The 21,667-nt window shown below is 42.1% G+C and overlaps 1 protein-coding gene across 3 annotated transcripts in view; it reads left to right on the top strand.

Moving 5' to 3' along the window:
- Positions 1-1,132: 1,132 nt before the first annotated feature.
- LOC131223920 (shewanella-like protein phosphatase 1) overlaps positions 1,133-21,667 on the top strand; it is a 90,742-nt gene continuing 70,207 nt past the window's right edge. For all 3 annotated transcript variants that reach the window (XM_058219500.1, XM_058219501.1, XM_058219499.1), the window contains exons 1-3: positions 1,133-1,291; positions 3,721-3,821; positions 10,810-10,923. In XM_058219500.1, the coding sequence (XP_058075483.1) occupies positions 1,144-1,291; positions 3,721-3,821; positions 10,810-10,923 (363 nt within the window). In that variant the 5' untranslated portion in view covers positions 1,133-1,143. The remainder of the gene's footprint in view (positions 1,292-3,720; positions 3,822-10,809; positions 10,924-21,667) is intronic.

The raw sequence follows: 21,667 nt of genomic DNA, 5'->3' as shown, positions 1-21,667 counted from the left end.
GTTTATTTTCCATCCATTCTGTTCACGAGGTCACGAGTAAAAACAAATATCGACCTCGTAAAAATAAATATCATATTGATCCAAAACTTCCGTGACCCCAAAAAGGGTTTCAATGGTAGACGTTCAATCTCCCATTTCTTTTTTCATCGTGGTCCACCTGATCTTTGGATCAGTCTTATTTTTAGAATCAACACTTACAACGAGATCTCAAAATGGATGGACGGTTTGGATATAACACATGACCACAGAACTTGCGACGTCAACACACTAGCCAGGTCGGTGGTATGTGTTACACCAGCCAATCCGCTGCTTAACGGGCATATCTGTGGGCCTCACGTCGTTTCCAACTCCATGAACTTTCGTGCTCGGGGCCACCGGCAATCTCATCTGGTAAAGACATAAAAACGTGATGCTTGGATTACATACGGTGCTCTGTGGACCCACCATGATTAATCCACGCCGTCTATCCATTTTACCAGATAGTATTAACCATGAACTCCAAAAATGAGTAGATCCAAATCTTAGGTGCGCCACACAGCATGAAACAATGTTGATGAATGCCCACCATTAAAAACTTCTTGTGGGCTGCAACAGTTTTGGATCAAGCTGATATTTATTTTTTCCCTTCATGGAATTCCCTGTGACCTAATCCACAGGTTGGATGGAAAGTAAACATTACGGTGGGCATTAAGGTGGGGCTAAGGAAGTTTTTAACGGTGGCCACTCAATCACCACTGTTTCCTACGAGTTCACCTGAGGTTTAGATCCGTCTCATTTTTGGGCTCAAACACTGAAATGATCTAAAAAAAAATGGAGGGACAACGTTGATGCATCATGTGGGTCTCACGTAGCACCAACCAGGATAACCACGTCATTACTACTATGCCATTGTTGAGATTTTTTTATTTTTTTTGAAAGATTTTCTTTCTTATAATAACACATCAGTAATGGCATTTATGTCTAGGTACCTGTTTAATTCTTATTTAACAGCCTGCATTTTCGATTTCCAATTGAGAATAACTTTTAATGAAAGCTTAATTAAAAAGGTACCGGAATGTAAATATCAAATTAATGTGATACTATTTTGTAAAATTTCCTAAAGATATAAAAGCTGAAAGATAACTTCATGTTAATTTTTTTTCTATGGCTGTTTCAGCGTGGGTGAGTTGTGTGGCACCTCTCCCTTCTCGTAAACTCTCAAATTCATCTCTAAATTCTGTCCTTAAACCCATAACTATCATCGGAAATCCTTCCACTTTCGTATCTGCGCCTGACCGTCGTATCATTGCAGGTCAGCTCACTTCAATGCCCAATTCTTAGATTTTTTTTTTTTTTTTTTCCCTTCACCTTTTGTTACTTATGTTGTCAAAATTCCAACTGCATTTTTTCAATTTTCATGTGTTTGAATTTATGGTTTTTTGTTCTTTTCGGTTCTTGGGATGTTTCCATTCCTATTTTCAGCTTGAATTATTTCATTCTCCACTTAGGATTGCCATCAATAACGCTTATATGTTTTTTGATTTTTGATTTTTTGATTTTACTTTTTAGGCTTGAATTCCATCTGGTGCTCTTCCTTTTGTCATTTATGATTGTAATGCTCTTCTTTTTGCCATTTGTGATTTTAATGTAAAATGCTCACTCTTCTTCTTCTACTTCTTCTTCTTTCCCGATTATCTATTTCTATTTTTGCTTATTTTAGAATTAATATTTCATGAAAGTTATTGTCATAGTTCAAAAACTTGAAAACTTGACCCGACTCGATATCTATCCGGGTCGAGTCAACTCAAAGTCTCGACCAAGTCTTTACTTGATTGAAGATCGTTGAAATAGTTAAATTTTAAGTTAATACTAGTTTGATGAGAAGTCTTTAAGGGGTCGTTTGGATGGTGGTAAATCACTTACAAGGCTTATAAGGCTGTAAATGATTGACAGCCTGTCTGTTTGGCTTTAAGTTGTAAACAGTGTTTGAATAGCCTATAAATGGTTTATATCCAGTTATTGTGTATTCACACCTGAGAGAGAGAGAGCCGTTGGAGTTCTCAGATGCAATGGAGAGAGAGCGGTGCGTATCTCCCAGCCTTAAAAAAAGAGCCTTTGGAGGCTTCTTGCTGGTAAATCATTTGCTAGCAAATGAAATCCCAGCATTTGCTAGCAAATGAAAAGGGGAAAGGGTGGTAAATCATTTACTGATTTACAAGCATTTTAGGGCATCCAAACACAAGCTGTTAATGATTTACCAATAAATCATTTACAACTTGCCTCATTTACCACCATCCAAATGATCGCTAAAACTTGTTACATAGTAACATGATAAAACCAACCAGAATGCAATGCGGCTATGATGTTTGGCATGCTGGTTGCAGTCACATCTGGTCACAGAGGAGGTTGTGTGGTTGATTCCTCGTCTGCTCAATGAAACAAAAATCCCGACTAGGCTAGTGACTTAGTCAAGTCATGCTGAGTCATATGGAGTCAAGGAGTTTTCAGGCTGACTCAATGAGTCTTGTCGAGTTCCTACTGAGTCACAGTTGTCAGCGAGTTTCCAAGAGACTCAGCTTGAAATCTCATCAGTTTGAGTTGACTTGGCTGTGTTTTGAGTCGATCCACCGAGTTTTAGAATTACGGTTATTATTTTAGGAGTATTAGGATTTTGTTGGATAATATTTTGGAACATTTGCTTCCCTGCTGCCGCAGCTGAATACCTTGCCACTTCGCTTCATGCTTCACAACTGTACTTGGTGACAAACAGAGGCCGTTCGAAAGCTTGAACTGGTTTAGCAACTTTCAGCAATGCTCTTGACTTTTCTACTACCGTTCCAGAATAGCTGTACTGGTGATGTAGATAGTTATTTTCTCTAAGACCAAAGCATGCTTTAGCAAAACTTCCATGAGTTTTTATTTTCTCATTTCTCGAGGATATAACTTGATACTTGTTGCATTCGCTGTTAATGAAGCTACATATGCTACCAATCACCACAAGTAGTGAAAAACTTGACCTTTTGTTCTTCTTTGTAGTTGAATTAGATTGATTAATGAGTGGTTTGACATCCTTGCCAAATGTTAAAATATGGTCCGGTGATTAGAACTCTAGTTGCTGTGTAGAATTTCTATTGTTCCTTTCTCATGGTACATGTGGCAAACATGTCTGCTGAGTGGGACTGTTGTTTTGACAGGCCAGCATGTGAATAGGCCATAATCCCATGAAGGGAGAAGGTTAGATTTGGCTAGCCATCCAATAAGCGGCTTGCAGCAACTCATGACAACTTGATGTTCAGAATTGTCACTGTTATTTCTGGCCTATAGCGCATCCACATGGTGCTTGCTAGATTAACACTCTTGACAACCAGCTATTTTTCTGATGTGCATTGTGAGGATGGAACTGCCAACATATTAGCATTCTTATTTTACACCAACTAAAAATGATGTCTAAAAATATCATTTGATACTAATTGGATTAAAAATTGGCAATTGACAAATCTGTTGTTAAGCATACAAATTTGCTTGTGTGCAGACTAGAGATCACATGTAGTGGTCTAACCCATATTCTGATGATAATAGCCTTTTTGATGCTAATGCTTTTTAATTGGAGCTTCACCTTCTCATATCCAACTTCAATTTAGTTTTTGTTTAATGTCTAGTACATTTATTTATATTGGTTTTGAGAATTTTATGCACAAATATATTCAAATTGTGCTCATCTAATATCTTGGGAATGTTTAGTTGGTGATTTGCATGGTGATCTTGCTCAAGCAAGGTGTGCACTAGAAATGGCTGGTGTATTGAGTTCGGATGGCCAAGACTTGTGGACTGGCAAAGAAACGGTATGCCCAATTACATAATTTCAATTTGATGTGCAACCTTTCTAATATTTGTTGAAATTCAGTTGAGGGAATCAATTAGTGGGTGGGAAGGATTAGTTGCTAAACACTATTGTCTAAATTACTTATGAAACACTTAATCTCCATTCTCCGCACAGACAAAACTCATGTAGGAGATCTAGACTGTTTGTTTATTGGTTTACTATTGGATGGAACAAGGAAAAAATAAACCTGTTAGATGATCCCAACAAACAAGACTTTTGGCCATTGCAATTTTTATTTTTATTGTTTTTTTTATTTTTTAATATTTTATTTAATGACCATCCATTTGTTATCCTCAAGAATCCTTGAATCAGTAGGATCAGTTGACAGGTGTGAGTTCTACGGTGCACCAGATCCTTGATCGGCCTAGCCGATGTATACTTGCATCTTGTACGTGTCTTATGTGCATGAGGATAAGGTGCTTTATAACTAACCGGGATATAAGTGGAATTACTGGTTACCTACTCTTCCTTAGATAATTAGACTTTTTAACTTTTCTTATTCAAACTGCAAGGACATTTCTTCCATATAAATTTTATTTCTACTATCATGATTCAGCAAGATTAGCTTTTTTGATCATTAATTACAAGATTTCTAAGAAACCATGTGATCTAGTTTGCCGTAGAATTCTTGAGTGAAGGTAGCCTTAACAAGGACGAAGAAAGGGAAATTTGTGGAGACAAGAGATGTACATATTAAAGCATGCAAGATGCTGGGTGAAATCAGATTAGTTTGGCTTGTAGTTGCACGAAGCATAAAGCAAAGCGGCAACATATTTGAGTGCGACAGCGTGGAAGCGTCTATTTCAAAATGTTTTGAAGTATACATAAGGAGGTAGCAGGAATAGGAATGCCAGTCCAAACTGCTATTAAAAGTGGGAGTGACGCCTAGTTACAAGGACCGTGCAACGAAGCTTTGGTTAGCTAGTCTTTCTATAAAAAATTTACATCCAAAGAAAATGCAGATAAGTGGAGGAGAAGCATTGTGGTGCCTATTCTCATGAATGTAGGCATTAGACAAAGTTTCATCAACTATGAAGAGAGATCAAACTTATAAGTTAGTATGGAGCTTTTCAAGAGATGGTGGAGCAAATCAGAGAATTAATTTTATTTTATGAAAGGCAGAACCAATTTCTCTTCATGCCATTGAGATCAATAATCAAAGCTATTTTTCTACATAGGCAATTGATGGAGAAGTATACAGAGAAGAGGTAGAATTTACACATGGTTTTATTGACATGGAGGATGCATTCATTAGAATGCATAGGGAGGGTTATGTGGTGGGTGTTGAAAGATGTCCTATGAAGATATATATTATGGACATCAATAAAGGCAGTGTTATTACAAGAGCAAGAAAGGTTTGTGGCGAGACAGATTTATTTATGGTAGGGGGTACTCTACACAGGGTTTTAAATATTGTCCGATATGACTTGGTATCACCCAAGTCATACTGGTTTTGGTTGAAACTAGTACGATTTGGACCCCGACTATGCATAGTAAATGCGACTTGGTCCAATGTGTTTGAAATTGGAATGAGTCTTACCGAATTGGGGCGAGTTGTGTCTGAGTCGGTTTCTTGTCCAACCTTCCAATGCTGTCGTTGAGAGAAAAAAAAAGGAAGAGAACCCAAGTCATACTGGTTTCAGTTGAAACCCGTTCGATTTGGACCCCCATTATGGCATAATACATGCGACTTGGTCATGTGTGTGTGTGTGTGTGCGTGTGTGTGTGTGAGAGAGAGAGAGAGAGAGAGAGAGAGAGAGAGAGAGAGAGAGAGCATATTTTCTTTTTTTTTTTTTTTTCCATCTTTTATACTAGTTTTACCTTTTTTCTGTTTTTCCATTTTTTATACTAGTTTAAGTTGTTTTGGGCGACTTGTTCTGGTTTGGACGAGTCGTAACTGTATCTGTGACATGACTCATTTTGATACTCAGACGAGTCATATTGTTTTTGTGCCTGGCTGTTACTTTTATTATTATTGTTTTTCCAAACCTTGGTTAGAACATTTGCTTTAGTTGTGGGCAGTGTTCGAAATGTCGATATTATCGGCCGATATTATTGGTATTGCAGTCCAGCGATACAAAACCCTTCTAAAGAGACTAAAAAATTGGAAAATTTTATAGAATACTTTGTATCGATCGATATATCGATAAATATCACATAATATTGCTAAATATCGTGCGATATCAATGATACTATCACTTTTATCGGGATTTTTTTTTGTTTTTTAAAGAAATTTACTGTCCAACACATGCCGGGGCTACTATAGCCAACTCTGGGATGTTGGGACAACATCATTATCTGGAAAAAAAAATGAAAAAAAAAAAAAAGAGAAACTTTCAACAGGTAGATTTCGGTACCTGATCGGAAGTTGTGTTTGATGGGCCATTCGAATTGAAGCGTCATTTGTTGGTTAGCACAAACAAAATCTCTAAATGGGAGAGATTAGGGCGAAATCCGTCGAAATTCAGAGAAATCGTGAAATCTGGAGAAATCCTCCGCGAAATCCGGAGAAATCCTCGGCGAAATCCATAGAAATCCTCGGCCAAATGATAGTTTTGGGAGAGAGTTTAGGGTTCCGGAATCCGGAACCCTCTCTGATTCGAAAAAAAAGGGCTTGGAGCCCCTTTTACGGGAAGTGGATGGGCTAGTGTACCGTACACCACCAACTTGGATGGTGTGTTGACGACATGAAGTTCTGTGGGTCCTATCATGAGGTATATGTTATATCTAAACCGTTAGTCCATTTGGAGATCTTGTCGTAAGGCTTGAGCCGAAAAATAAGACAAATCCAAAGATCAAGTGGACCACACTGAAAAAGGTAGCGGGAGATTGAACGTCTACCATTGAAACCCTTTTGGGGGTCACATAAGTTTTGGATCAATATGCTATTTGTTTTTCCTCTTCATCCAGGTCTGTGTGACCTCATGAACAGATTGGATGGAAAATAAACGTTATGGTGGGCCCTACAAATGTTTTAACAGTGAGAATCATTGTCCTCACTGCTCTTTGTGGTGTGGTCCAATTGAGCTTTGGATATGACTCATTTTTGGGCTCATGATCTAAAATGATATCTCCAAATGGATGAACGGTGTGGATATAATAAATACAGTATTCTAGGGCACATGTAATTTTGATCTCCTTTGAATGGTTTGTACAACTTGAGCGCGAGGAGCGTCAACGCTCATCTTAGGTCGCTAGTGTGTGGTACACTAGCCAATCCACACCGTCCATCCATTTTCACAAGTCATTTTAGGTCATGAGCCCAAAAAGGAGACAAATGTAAGGCTTAAGTGTACCACACCACAGGAAACCATGGTGGCAATGATGTCCACCATTGAAGCTTATTAGGGCTCACCGTGATATTTATTTGCCATCCAATCCGTTGATGGGGACATCACGCGCACACACGCACGCACGCCGCCCCCTACGAACGTACGCAAGGAGAGGGAGGACCCCATCGTCGATCTGGATCGATGATGACGTCCAGGGAGGGCCCCTTAGCTAGAAGACGGAGTTTTGGTTCCTTGGAGTGGACCCAATAATCAAGTAAAGCCCATCATGGGATCTCGTGATCGAGGTCCACTAGTCGGATTAAGTTCATATTTTAGGTTTTATTTATTTATGTTATTTAGAATATCATGAACGCTTTAGATTTCTTTGGTTAATTTTTGTTTTGGTTTATTTCATCGGCAAGTAATAGGTTACGCATATGGCGCGAGTTTTGGGGTATAGGGTATTCCCTATAAATAGGCACCTCTTGTAGTTCTTTTGACTCATTGAAGTTTAATAAAAATTCTTAGAAGTTTTGTTTTTCTACTTCCTGAGTTTCTGAGTTGTGGAAAAATTCAAGTGGGTGCGAAGCCCTCCCTTTTCGAATGGTTAACTACTGTGGTGCGAAGCCACATCTATCCCCATCCGCACCTACCCTCTTCCATCCATATATCTCACTTTCTACAGCCATTCTCGCCTCGAATCCATCAGTTTTGTAGTGGATCTTCTCCCTACAGCCAATTTTCAGAATCTGGCGCTGCAGGAGAGCTGAAACTTTGGCAGAGCACCGCGCACAGCCCGTAGCTCGGATCGCCCTGAAACTTTGGGGGTTTGGAGCCCACCCCTGGCCGATTAGGGCCAAGGAATCGATTTCCAGGTGTGAGACCCACTCGCACGTGCGGCCAGGCTAGTGCACACGTGCGTCAGGCCTTGGCCCGCTGTCCGTTCGCGGGATTTGTCTCCCGGTTTATGTTTTCTCTTATTTCCCCCTTTTCATACCTATTTTCATAAACCCTAACCCTAAATTGCATTACCCTTAATTTATTTGCCCTGTTTTTCACCTGGGGTTCCTTGAGTTGAAATTAGTGAATCCCTTGGATTAGGGACTGATTACTGTGCATGTGTGGATGATTATTTCTTATCTTTGAGTATCATTTGGTTCATAATTTTTATTGATCTAACTCTAACATGTGTAGGCCTGGACTCGCATAGATTCCTCGTAATTGAATGTTTGGACTTTCATGTGGGATATGGAATTTGTGTAATTGTTTATGAATTAAGGTGATCTTAAGCCTAAAATCTCGCACATCATATTTGAATTTCATGTCCTGCATCATCCGTTCAGAAGGTTTGACAAACCTGGATGGGAAAACATAAATATTAGCTCGATCCAAAAATTTTGTAGCTCCAAAAAAGTTTAATGGTGGTCATTCAATGACCACTATTTTGTGTGGTGTGGTCCACCTCAGATTTGGATCTGCCTTCTTTTTTGGCCCATGCCCTAAAATGATTTGTTAAAATGAATTGATGGTGTTGGTACACCATCTTATGTCGAAGTAACCCCATGGTGAGGGTCCCATCCAAATCGTTGGTTGCTTTAATTTGACCAAACAAATTGCGTACGGGAGTAAATTTTTGGGGCCCACCTTGATGAATGTACTGCATAACAACACCGTCCATCTGTTTGGACTGCTTATTTTATGACATGGTCCCAAAAATGAAACAGATACAAGTTTCAAGTGAACCACACTATAAGAAACAGTGGTCATTGATCCCCCACCATTGAGAACTTCCTAGGGTCCACTGTGACCATCCAACCTGTTGATAAGTTCACATAGACTTGGATGAAAGGAAAAAACAAATATCAACATTAATCTAAAAAATTTTGTGGCCCACAAAATTTTTAATGGTCAATAACCATTATTTCACGTGGAGGGGTCCACATCTACCAGAAATTTGTATTTGCCTCATTTTTTAGGCCAACCCCTAAAATCAGGTTGCAAAACAAATGGATGATGTAGATATATTGTGCATGCATCGAGGTGGGCTCCTATTGTTTTCGACAGTAGCATTAATTGATTAGAGTTTGGTTCCAAGAAGTTTTCGATGGTAGCATCAATTCCATCCATTTTCACTTGCGTAGTCCACATAAGTTTGAATGAAGGGAAAAAACAATTGTCAGCTTGATCCAAAACTTTTGTGGCCACTAATGGTCATTCACCATTGTTTCTTATGGTATGGTCCCCCTGATTATTGGATTTGCTTCATTTTTTGGATAATGTCCTAAAATGACATGGAAAAACGGATGGACGGGGTGGATATTGAATACACACATCATTGATAGGTATGTTTTCTAATTTCTACTATATCTTTTGCTTTTTATTGCATTGGTTATGTTTTCATACATATCTTTATACATTTATAAATGTTATGCATCATATTTGAATATAGTTACCTTAGTTTAATCAAATAATGCATAACTTAGAACCCCATATAAAGGAAATTTATTATGTGCACTTCTTTTTTTGAGATTTTATGATTTAAAAGTGTGTATTAAGGTCTTTTTAAATAATCGCTGAAGTTACATAAAAAAAAAATTCAATCATTTTGTCAATGTTTCCCCATGTTTCCCAAAGAGTGCGATAAATTACGCGATACAAACGATATATCCCGTGTGATAACCGATACGTATTTGTATCCCAAGGTTGCGATATATTGCACGATACTAATATTTCGAACATTGGTTGTGGGTTCATACTTTGATTGCTTTTTAATTTTTAGAAGATAATAGTTGAACACCTAATTAACTTGAGTTTTAAGTGACCCAACTAGTTTTGGTGGCTGGTTTTGGTCTAAATTAGTCCAACTATTTGGTATGGTCAGGTTTTAAAACATCTGTTAAAAATGATGCCCAGGAGATAGCTCAAAGTGATTTATTCCCATACCTTGGCTCTGCAACTGTGATTCAAAATTATGGAAAGATTGAGAAGGATTTCTCCAAAAGGAATAATGCGGGGTGGATTAAGTGATATGGCCTCTAGAGTGCTATGTGATTGTCGCATGCCAGTGGAAATGGGAAAATTTTATAAGAGTTACTTATTAGACTGGTTATGCTATATAAGGCAGAGTGTTGGGTGATAAAGAGTCAACATGGGCAGAGCATGAACATTATAGAGAAGAGGATGTCGAGATGAATGTGTCGGAAGAATAGGAATGATATGATTAAGAATGAGTTCATCTGAAGCATCGAGCATCCTATGAGTACCAATAAGAGACAAAATGATGATGATCATATTTAGATGGTTTAGTCACATATATGATGTAACACAGACTAGAGATGGTGCGGATGGGAACGCTGATTAGGGTGGTAGGGCCTGAAAAGAGAATGAGAGGAAGGCCTAATAGGAAGTGGATTAAGGTGTTGGAAGTATATGGAGTCTTGTTCACTTACTCATTATAGGCCTTAGGAATAATCAGCAAAATACAATTCATAAAGCTAAAGCCAATCAGCTCAGACAAGGTTACAATTATGATGCTGATGATGGTGACAACCTTGTATGGTTTTAGTAAAGCTTGCAATTCTTTTCTTGAAATTTTCACCTGCATAATCTATCTGTTTTGTTTGTACTGATTCTAGTTGAAACAGGCTGATAGTAATATGTTTCTTGTTTGTCAAGGTATTGATTCAACTCGGAGATATTCTTGATCGAGGAGAAGATGAAATAGCTATCCTGTCTCTATTAAAGTCATTGAGTATTCAGGCAGAAGCTAATGGCGGAGCTGTCTTTCAGGTATGCTCTTACCAAAATTGGAAGCTGGATTACTGATTGTTGCTTTAAATTAGACTATGGTGGTCTATAATTAGATGCATGCACTTCTCACACACACACACACACACACACACTCTCTCTCTCTCTCTCTCTCTCTCTCCAATGTGTCTCTATTTACACACGTGCGTATATGCTCATGCACGTGTATCAATGTGTATACATGTATCTTTTATGCATGCACATGCTAAAGTTTTAAACATCTTAATATGGGGATATGGCAAAGGTTGTCAATATAAGGCCACATATTAGAGTGAAAACTTGGTTGAGGATCAAGTAAGTATGATAAATTTTAAGGAATCAATACATTTAGACTATTGAGTATTCGGATCTACTATGAACTAGTTGCATAATAATCCTTTAATCCTTTTGCTTTTCTTATGATTGTTTGTGCTTTCTTGTGGATAATGTAAAAAGTTATAGAAAATCAAAATTTGTGGGCATGAAAATTTCATAAAACAATTGGGAATGCAAAAAAAGAAAAAGAAAAAAAGAAGCATATTCCTTTGCTAAATAATTCTTTTCCCAAAATCCTTGAACTTCCGCAATTTTTTTTCTTTCTCAAAGTGTGGTTACTTACCTCACTGTTTCACATGTATCAACTTTGTAATTATTGTTATGGGAAAAACAGACCAACCTATGAGAAAAGGTTAGGTCGGAACCTTACACGCTCAACCAAGCAAATAATAAGCCCTTCCCTCTATCCAAAGAGATATAGAGGGAAGGAGAGGAAGAAGAAGCTTAGTTGCCATGGGAGTCCGCTTCCTACTCGGAGTCCATGGTCGAGGAACATGCCTGCAAGAGCACCACCTTCGTCGATTCCAAGATCTCCAGTTCGTTAGGAACGCTCCGTTCCTTTGCTCGACAATGATGACGACAACGATGAGGTCGAGCTGCGGTGCATCTCAACTGGACAAGCGACTCTGAAGCCGAGAAGGAGATGAGGTCGAGCTCGACATCTCGCCAGCAGGCCGAAAGGACCATAGACGTCAGTGGAACTTAACTGCTCGACTAAGGAGATAGGTCGGCATGACTCAGATTGGCACGGCCCAGGTCGAGATGTCCTAGGTCGGCACACTCCAGGTTGGCATACTTCAGGTCAGTGCAGTCCGCCTCCTATCAAGGTCTGTTCGCATCCACCCGAAGTCCTAGTTGAAGATCTAGGAAACCTATCGCGATAAAGATTTGCTCGAGATCTTTGGAGGAATCCGCGACACACTTGGGATCTCGAGATCTTCGCCGAGGATCTCGGGAGATTCTCCACACGTTCGGAATTCGAATCCCTCTATAATACGCACCTACTAAATATGGAAATCTCATCTACGTTACCGCCTCTCCTAAGCTATAAATAGAGACACCTCTAATGGTGAATGATACGCACAATCTTTAGCCCTAAACCGTCAATACTTAACTAAGACCCAGATTCCTTTTCTGACTTAGGCATCGGAGGGTCCCCTGCTCTAGCCAGAGTCTTCCTTGCTTGTTCCTTGTGCAGGTATGTGAGTCCAAAAAGGGCTGACCAGATTTCTGCATCAATAGTTTGGCGCTGTCTGTGGGAACGACATCGAAAACCGTTCTCATCTCATCAAAATCCAACAATGGTGAAAGGGAAGAAGAAAGCTCTGACCTCGGTTGCACCTGACCTCGCACCACCGGAACAGTCCGCTAGCCACCGAGATTCCTCTTCCCAGCTACAAGTTGAGTCCGCGCCTGTGGGGCCGATGCAACGATCCCGTAGTTGGGGAGGACAACTTGTCTCCCTCGAGCAACAAGTTGAAGTGTTGAATAATAATATGAACTCCGTGAAGCAGCTGTTGGAACAGCTACAGCCCCGTCCCACACAAGGGGCCGAACAAGTAGCAGGATCGACAGTTCAAGAGTTCCCCGAACCATCCAACATGCTTGTTGTCTCTCGCAGGAGCCGGCAACTCGGGACATCGAGGCTGACACCTTCTCACGTCTCTGGCACTACCGCGCTGGCAGCTTCCGACCTGCGTCATGAGTTGGACAGAAAGAAGCGCGACAAAGCACCTGAAGTAGTCGTTGAGGCTATGGTTGAGAGCGGTGATCCCTAGGAAGCCGAGCTCAATGACCTACGAGGTCAGATTGGCGACATATGACAGGCCTACCGCATGAACGCCCCAACCTCAGTAGAGGCAATACTGGAAGAAATCGAGCCTCCGTTCACTGCCAACATCATGCATGTGCAACTCCCACTAAGGTTCTGTATGCCTCAGATCACCCCCTACTCCAAAACCATTGACCTGGCCGAGCACTTGGAGTCCTTCAGGGCTTGGATGGAGTTGCACGGTGCATCAACCGCAGTCATGTGCTGTGCATTTTCACTAACCCTGGCAGGAGCAACTCGGAAGTGGTTTGGGGAATTGAAACCGCAATCAATCAGCTCTTTCATGTAGCTCAGCAAAGCCTTCATCACCAATTTCATTGGGGGAAGGAAAGCCTCAAACTAGCTTCCCACCTCTTCAACATAGTTCAGAAAGAAGGTGAGCTGTTGAAGGATTATATCAAGCATTTCAACCTGGAAACAATGCAGGTGCAAGCACATTCAGAAGAGATTGCTCTCACTGCCATGATGGGGGGCCTAAGAGAAGGAAGATTCTTCTTCTCACTCGACAAAAACCCCCCAACGACGATGGCCGACTTTCTCAATAGAGCACAAAAATACTCTAATGCCGAAGAGCTCTTCAACCTGCGGAAAGCTGCTCGGAACAAAGGAAGCTCGGCCAGAGATAGACGACCTAAAGAAGAATCCACCTCGGCCAACGACAGCAAGAGAAGGAAAGACAATGAATCGCCAAGGAGCCAACGCTCGAACAGACGACCTGACAGTAGGTTCAATTCATACACCCCTCTCAACACGACGCTCGAGCAGGTCCTCGTGGAGGTTCGAGACAAACGGATCCTCAAATGGCCGAACAAGATGAAATCCGATGCAGATAGGCGAGATAAGCGAAAATACTATCACTTCCACCGAGACCGAGACCACTCAACTGGTGATTGTTTCGACCTGAAGGAGGAAATTGAAGCCCTCATCTACAACAGGCACCTGTGTGAATATGTCAATAGAAGAGAAGAGCGAGCTGACCCGAAGAATGAGCAACCCATCAACAATGAACCAACCGGGGAAATTCACACAATCTTCGGCGGGCTTGTCGGGGGAGATGACTCGAACCGAGCTCGGAAAGCTCATGCCAGAAGCATCAGTCGCTCCAGCTCGAAGCATCAAGTCCTTGTCGCCAGCAGGCCCCCGAAAGAGCAGAAGGTGACACCTTACGATCTAACCTTCACCGAAGAGGACGCCCGAGGAGTTCACCATCCCCATGACGATGCGCTTGTGGTTACTATGACCATAGCTAATCGCAAAGTATTTCGGATTTTGGTGGACACTGGAAGCTCGGCCGACATCCTCTTTGCTGAAGCATTTGACAAAATAGGAGTTGGATGGCCTCAATTTCGAGCCGTCAAAACTCCCCTTCTAGGATTTGTGGGAGATAAGGTCACATCAGAGGGGTCGATCTAGCTCCCAGTCACTGCTGGAGACGGGCAGAACCGGACGATGACCATGATCGAATTCCTTTTGGTGGATTGCCCCTTCGTCTATAACGTTATTCTTGGGCGACCTTCACTCAATGCTCTTCGGGCCGTCGTGTCGACGTAGCATCTTGCAATGAAGTTTCCCACTGAGCATGGTACCGGACTGGTCAGGGGAGACCAACACGAAGCTCGGTAGTGCTATTCTATGGCACTAAGGACCCAACACTAGGCACTAGCCATCACTTCTGTCGATCCCCGAGAAGACTCAACAGAGAGAGGGTGCCCTATGGAAGACCTCATACTGGTCTCACTCGCTGACTTCGACCCGACCTAAACAGTGCAAATCGGGTTGTCCTTGACGCCACCACTGCGAGATGAAGTCATGAGCCTCCTTCGACGATATGCCGATGTATTCGCATGGTATCATCAAGACATGCTCGACATCAGCCCGAAGGTCATGGTTCATAGGTTGAATGTCAACCCTGACTATCGACCAATCCAACAGAAGCGAAGAGCGTTCGAGCCCGAGTGGTATGCCATAATCGGAGATGAAGTCGAAAAACTCCTCAAGACCGACTTCATCAAGGAAATCTACTATCCGGATTGGATAGCCAATGTCGTCTTGGTTAAAAAGTCCAATGGGAAGTGGCGAGTCCGTGTTGATTACACTGACCTGAACAAAGCCTGCCCCAAGGACAACTTTCCTTTCCTTAGGATCAACCAACTCGTCGACAACATGGCTGGACATGAACTCCTGAGCTTCATGGACGCCTACTTCGGCTACAATTAAATCACTATGCATCCTCATGACAAGTAGAAGACGACTTTCGTCACCAACAAAGAACTCTATTGCTATAAGGTCATGCCTTTTGGTTTGAAGAACGTCGGGGTACATACGAAAGGCTTGTCAACAGAATGTTTGCCCGCCAAATCGGATGCTCCATGGAAGTTTACGTTGATGACATGCTTGTTAAAATCATTAAGGTTGTGGACCACATCTCCGACCCCGAAGAAATGTTCATAATCCTGCGAGAATACCAGATGAAATTAAACCTGAGCATATGCGCCTTCGGCGTGAGCTCGGGGAAATTCCTCGGATTCTTGGTCAGTCAGAATAAACAAGGAGAACTAACGGACTGGAGCTATGATCAAAATAAAGAGTATTCAAATCAAAATTGCCCAACTGAAATTGATGCGGACACAAGTGCATTCAAGGTGTACCAATGAAGAAAGCGCCAACCACAAGTGCCGTCCTTGTGGATAGGCGAATATTGAGGAGCTGAAGACCTTTCACATGTGATTGGACATATAGAAGACCCCACTTAGGGAAGACACATGTGAAGGAAGATTGGAGAAAGAGGACCGAGCGCCCAAACTTTCCCATACTTATGTTATTTGCACGTTTTTTGACTTAGTTAGCGGTCTTTTAGTAATCTTATATCTTTATTTGCTTATCCTAGGGGTATTTTAGTAATTTTATGTCTTTATGTGCTTATTTAAGTGGGGTAAAGCCCTAAACACGAATTTCAACTATTGATGAATGAAAAGCAAACCCTTTGGTTGCCTCCTTCCTCTCTTCTCTCTAATGGTGCTTCTTCTCTCCCCTTGATCTTCTTCTTCTAATTTCTTCTTGTGCCCCTCCAACTTCCTCAAGGTAATAACTTTCTTTCTTCTATTTTTTTGTTTTGGCTAATTCCTCTTCGATCAAAATCTTGAGAACCGATCTAAACCCTAAATCCCCAAATTCTCAAATCCCTAATCTAAGAAACTTCTTGGTTCTTCGGACTAGTGATCTTCATTGATCGATTGGGTGTGACCATGCAAGATCGGGAGGTCTCATCCCTCGCCGGATCCAACCTAAGTAGTAATTGAATTCCATACTCCATGGTTGTAGTGATGGCCCGCTCCATTGCATGTTTCCTTTATGATTTTCTCAGTTATGATGATTATTGTTAGACTTTTAGATCATTTATTCCTTTTATTTCCGCTGTTTAATTATCTCCATGAGCATGCATCATAATTAGGGCTGTCCTGCGTCAAATTTGGTATCAAAGCCTAGGCTTGCATGGTTTTTGTCTAGATCGAGTTATCAAATTAGGGTTTTGATTTTTAGGTTTAACTTGGGAAAGTTTCAAGTTTAGAAAGTTTTCAATTTTCGAAACTTTCCAATTTTAGAAAGTTTCTAATCTGGAAAATTTTCAGATTTGAGTTGTTTCCTGTTTCAACTTAATTGTGTCAGTTCATGGTAGTTTTGCATTCATCGCATTCATCTTGAAAGTCATAACACCTAGTAGTCTAGTTAGGTAGAGTTTGGTTCAAGTCTTCATTGTATGCCCACGAGAAGAGGTAGAGGTTTCGGACTTCAACCTACCATGAATAATGAGCAGTTATCTGAGCAACTTGCTCAATTGATACAAAAGATAACCGCCCTAGAAGCGAGTCAAAGGCGTGAGTTTGCCCGCCTTGAGAACCAAATTACCACCACCATGACTAAGGTGGAGCAACTAGAGGCGTCCCAAAAGGAAAACCCCGCTGTAGGGGAAGATGCGCACTCCCAAGTGGAAGGAATCATTGAAGAACGTGCTGCCACACGTGGTGGTAGTGAGGATAGAGATCGTGGTAACAGTCGTGGTGTGGTGCGAGAGGCACGAACCACATGTGGTCATCAAGACCGTTATGATCCAGATGAGCGTGCGATGAAGAGTGTGAGAGTTGAGGCCCCGAGTTTTGATGGACGCTTGGATCCCAAGGCATTCCTTGACTGGGTGGGTTGACATGGACCACTACTTTGAGTGGTATGGCATGTCGAAAAACCGTCAAATGCGGTTTGCTAAGATGAAGCTTGTGGGTCAAGTCAAGCTCTTCTGGACCAACATCGAGCGTAGGATAGAGAGAGTTGGTAGAGCCCCTATCACACATTGGTATGAGATGAAAGAGAAGTTGAAGGAGAAGTACCTTCCTCTCTCATACCGTCAGAAGCTCCTTGACCAATGGCAATCCTTACGCCAAGGGTCAATGTCTGCCGCTGACTACATCGCTAAATTTGAAGAGTATGTGATGCGATGTGATATCTGAGAAGACCCTCTAGTAACGCTCTCGCGTTTTAAGACGGGCCTTTGTGCGGATCTTCAGCGCGAGCTTATCACTCGGCCCTTAACGGACTTCGATGAAGCATATCAAGTCGTGCAGGAGTTAGAGCAGTATCTGAAGGCTCCTGCCGTTCGTCGTTTTGAGTCCCGAGACTCCAATACTAGATCTAGTTCCCAAGGAACTAGACCTAATATTGGTAATCAACCTAGGGCACAGGCGACCATTCCGCCTAGGCCTAGGGAGGACAAGGGCAAAGGGGTTCTTGGTGCCGGTCCTAGTAACATGAGCCAAGTGAGGTGCTATGAGTGTGGCAACCTTGGCCACATGTCTAATCAGTGTCCTACGAAGAGCCGTGGGAGAGCCTTAGTTATAGGCGAATCCCACGAGGGTGGAGATGACCAGGGTGATTATGAAGTTGAAGAGTATCACCCTGAAGGAGGACTTACTGATGAAGAAGTGGATGGAGAAGCAACGCTTGTAGTAGTCAGGCGTGTGTTAGCTCAGTCTAGAAGTAGTGCTGACTGGCGTCGAAGCACTATCTTCTACACTATTGCCAAGTGTGGTGAAAAGAATTGTAAGGTGATAGTGGACAGTGGAAGTTGTCAGAATGTGATTTCCACTAGTACCTTAGATCGCTTAAAACTGAAATCCACACCTCATCCAGACCCGTATAAAGTTTCTTGGGTTGACAAGACATCCCTACCTGTCACCCAGCAATGTCTAGTCCCCATCGAGTTTGGGTCATACAAAGAGTCCCTGTGGTGTGATGTTTTACCTATGGATGTGAGGCATGTTATCCTCGGTAGACCGTGGCTATTCGATAATGATGTCACGATCTTTGGCCGTTCGAATGCGTGTACTTTTATGTATAATGGTAAAAAGATCAAACTTAATCCCATGCCACCTGAGAATACACTAGGAAAGAAGAAGGATGAGAAGGCAAGTGAGCCTAGAGAAATGGGGAAATCCAAACCTAAGTCTTTACATATAATCAACGCAAGAGAGTTTGAAAAAGAGGCTAAGGAGGATTCTATGGTGTATGCCCTTGTGGCTAGAGAAATTACACCTGAGGTTCCATCAGAGTTGCCCTGTGAGGTGACCTCGGTCCTGAAGGAATACAGTGATGTATTTCTGAAGACTTACCGAATGAGTTGCCACCTATGAGGGACATACGACATGCCATTGATCTTGTCCCGGGTCTACTCTACCGAACCTTCCTCACCACAGGATGAACCCTGCAGCGCATGCGAGTTGAAGAAGCAAGTTGATGAGCTTATGCAAAAGGGTTTCATCCAAGAGAGTATGAGCCCGTGTGCCGTACTGCATTGTTGACGCCAAAGAAAGACGGCACGTGGCGCATGTGTGTGGATAGCCGTGCCATAAACAAAATTACTGTCAAGTATAGGTTCCCTATACCTAGACTTGATGATATGCTTGACATGATGGCCAGGTCCACTATATTCTCTAAGATAGACCTCAAGAGTGGTTATCACCAAATTCGTATACGCCCAGGAGATGAGTGGAAGACGGCGTTTAAGACGAAAGATGGGTTGTATGAGTGGTTGGTCATGCCCTTCGGCTTGACTAACGCACCCAGTACTTTCATGCGGGTGATGACCCAAGCTTTGAGGCCGTTCATGGAAAAATTCCTAGTGGTGTACTTTGACGATATTCTTATTTATAGTACCACTAAGGAATCACACCTTGAACATTTAAAGAAGGTCTGTAGTGTCCTTAGGAAGGAAAAGTTGTACGCTAATCTTAAGAAATGTGCATTCATGTCTACCCAAGTTGTGTTCTTAGGATTTATAGTGTCATCTGAAGGGATGCAAGCAGACCCTGAAAAAGTCAGGGCCATAGTTGAGTAGCCAGAACAAAGGAACATTCATGAGGTGCGAAGTTTTCACGGCCTAGCAACTTTTTATCGTCGGTTCATTAGGGGTTTTAGCACGATCATGGCTCCCATTATCGAGTGCATGAAAAAGGGAGAGTTCGTGTGGTCTAAAGCAGGCGTCAAGTATTTTAAAGAATTTAAGGGCAAGATTGTGGAAGCTCTGTCATGCGTCTACCTGACTTTTCTACAATCTTTGTAGTAGCGTGCGATGCGTCTGGTGTCGGTATAGGAGTGTTGAGTCAAGAAGGACACCCAATGGCCTATTTCAGTGAGAAGCTGAATGAGGCAAAACAAAAATACTCCACTTACGACAAAGAATTTTATGCGGTAGTGCAATCCCTGAGACATTGGCGACACTACCTCCTACCGCAAGAATTCGTTTTGTTTTCTGACCATGAGGCTTTGAGATATTTGCATTCTCAGAAGAAACTCAACCCAAGGCATGCCAAGTGGGTAGCGTTTCTTCAGGAATATTCGTTTGTTTTGAAACACAAGGTCGGGGTTGAAAACAAACCAGCGGATGCCCTTAGTAGGAGAGTGGCGTTGCTCAACTCTTTGAGTGTAGAGGTAGTCGGATTTGAGCAACTGAAAGATAAATACCCTATATGTCCTGATTTTGGGGGTACTTACACGTCGCTCTCTAGTGACCAGCATATTATGGGTGGATATGTTCTTAAAGATGGCTTTCTTTTCAAGGGAGACAGACTTTGTATTCCCCGTATGTCCCTTCGTGAATTCCTCATCTGGGAGCTTCATTCAGGAGGGATAGCTGGCCATTTTGGTCGTGATAAGACCATTGCCCTCGTGGAAGATCGTTTCTATTGGCCAAGCCTCAAGCGAGACGTAGCCAAAGTTTTAGGGCAGTGTCGAACATGTCAACTGGCAAAGCAAAGAAAGCAAAATACTGGGTTGTACACGCCATTGCCAGTGCCACATACTCCGTGGCAGGACATTAGTATGGACTTCGTGCTCGGGCTTCCCAAGACTATAAAAAAGCACGATTTCGTTTTTGTCGTTGTGGACCGTTTTTCTAAAATGGCGCATTTCCTCCCATGTTCGAAGGCTTCAGATGCGTCTCATGTTGCTCGTCTTTTTTTGATGGTGTGGTGCGTCTCCATGGGTTACCTAAAACCATAGTGTCGATCGTGATGTTCGATTTACTAGCTATTTTTGGAAGACACCGTGGCACATTATGGGAACTCGTTTGCAATTTTCTTGCTTACCACCCACAAACAGATGGTCAAACTGAAGTGGTAAACCGTAGCCTTGGAAATCTTTTACGTTGACTAGTGGGTGAACATGTTAAGACTTGGGACCTAATTTTACCAACTGTTGAACTTGCTTATAATGGGTCAGTTAATAGATCTACAGGGTTGAGTCCTTTTGAAATTGTAAGTGGTTATAAACCTAGAATGCCCATAGATCTCTTACATATGTCTGTTACCCAAAGGTTTTTTGAGTCAGCCGATGCATTCGCACGCCATATTCATGATTTGCATACACATATTAGACAGCGGTTAAATAAGAGCAATGATGATTATAAAGTTTCAGCTGATTCTCATCGTAGAGTGCAAGAATTTCAAGAAGGAGACTATGTAATGGTGCGAATAAGGCCAGAGCGATTCTCTCAAGGATCTGCAAAGAAATTACAAGCGCGTAGTGCTGGACCATTCAAGATATTACAAAAGGTTGGGTCCAACGCGTATCGGGTTGACCTTCCATCTGAAATGAGCATTAATCCAACTTTTAATGTGGAAGATCTAGTCCGTGCCCATACTCCCATTGTTGATACATCATCCCTTTTATGGCCTTTTTCTGAGTTTGCTACCCAACCCCTTCCACCCCCTCCTCCACCCATTACCCATAAAGAAGCAATTGAGGAAATCTTGGATGACGAGATAGTATCCACGAGAGATGGGGGTTTCCAACGGTATCTTGTCAAGTGGAAGAACAAACCATCGTCTAAATCTACGTGGCTGTCGGGCGACGCATTGCAGGGTATTGATCCAGATCTACTTGAGCGTTACAAAAGTTTCAACTCGTCGGGGTCGAGTTTTCTCACCCGAGGGGAATTGATTGCGGACACAGGTGCATTCAAGGTGTACCCACGAAGAAAGCGCCAACCACAAGTGCCGTCCTTGTGGATAGGCGAATATTGAGGAGTTGAAG

The sequence above is a fragment of the Magnolia sinica genome, chromosome 13 (assembly GCF_029962835.1).
Source record: "Magnolia sinica isolate HGM2019 chromosome 13, MsV1, whole genome shotgun sequence".
In the NCBI taxonomy this organism is placed as follows: Eukaryota; Viridiplantae; Streptophyta; class Magnoliopsida; order Magnoliales; family Magnoliaceae; genus Magnolia; species Magnolia sinica.
Note: the sequence above shows the minus strand (reverse complement) of the source record. Positions and strands in the feature narration are given on the sequence as shown.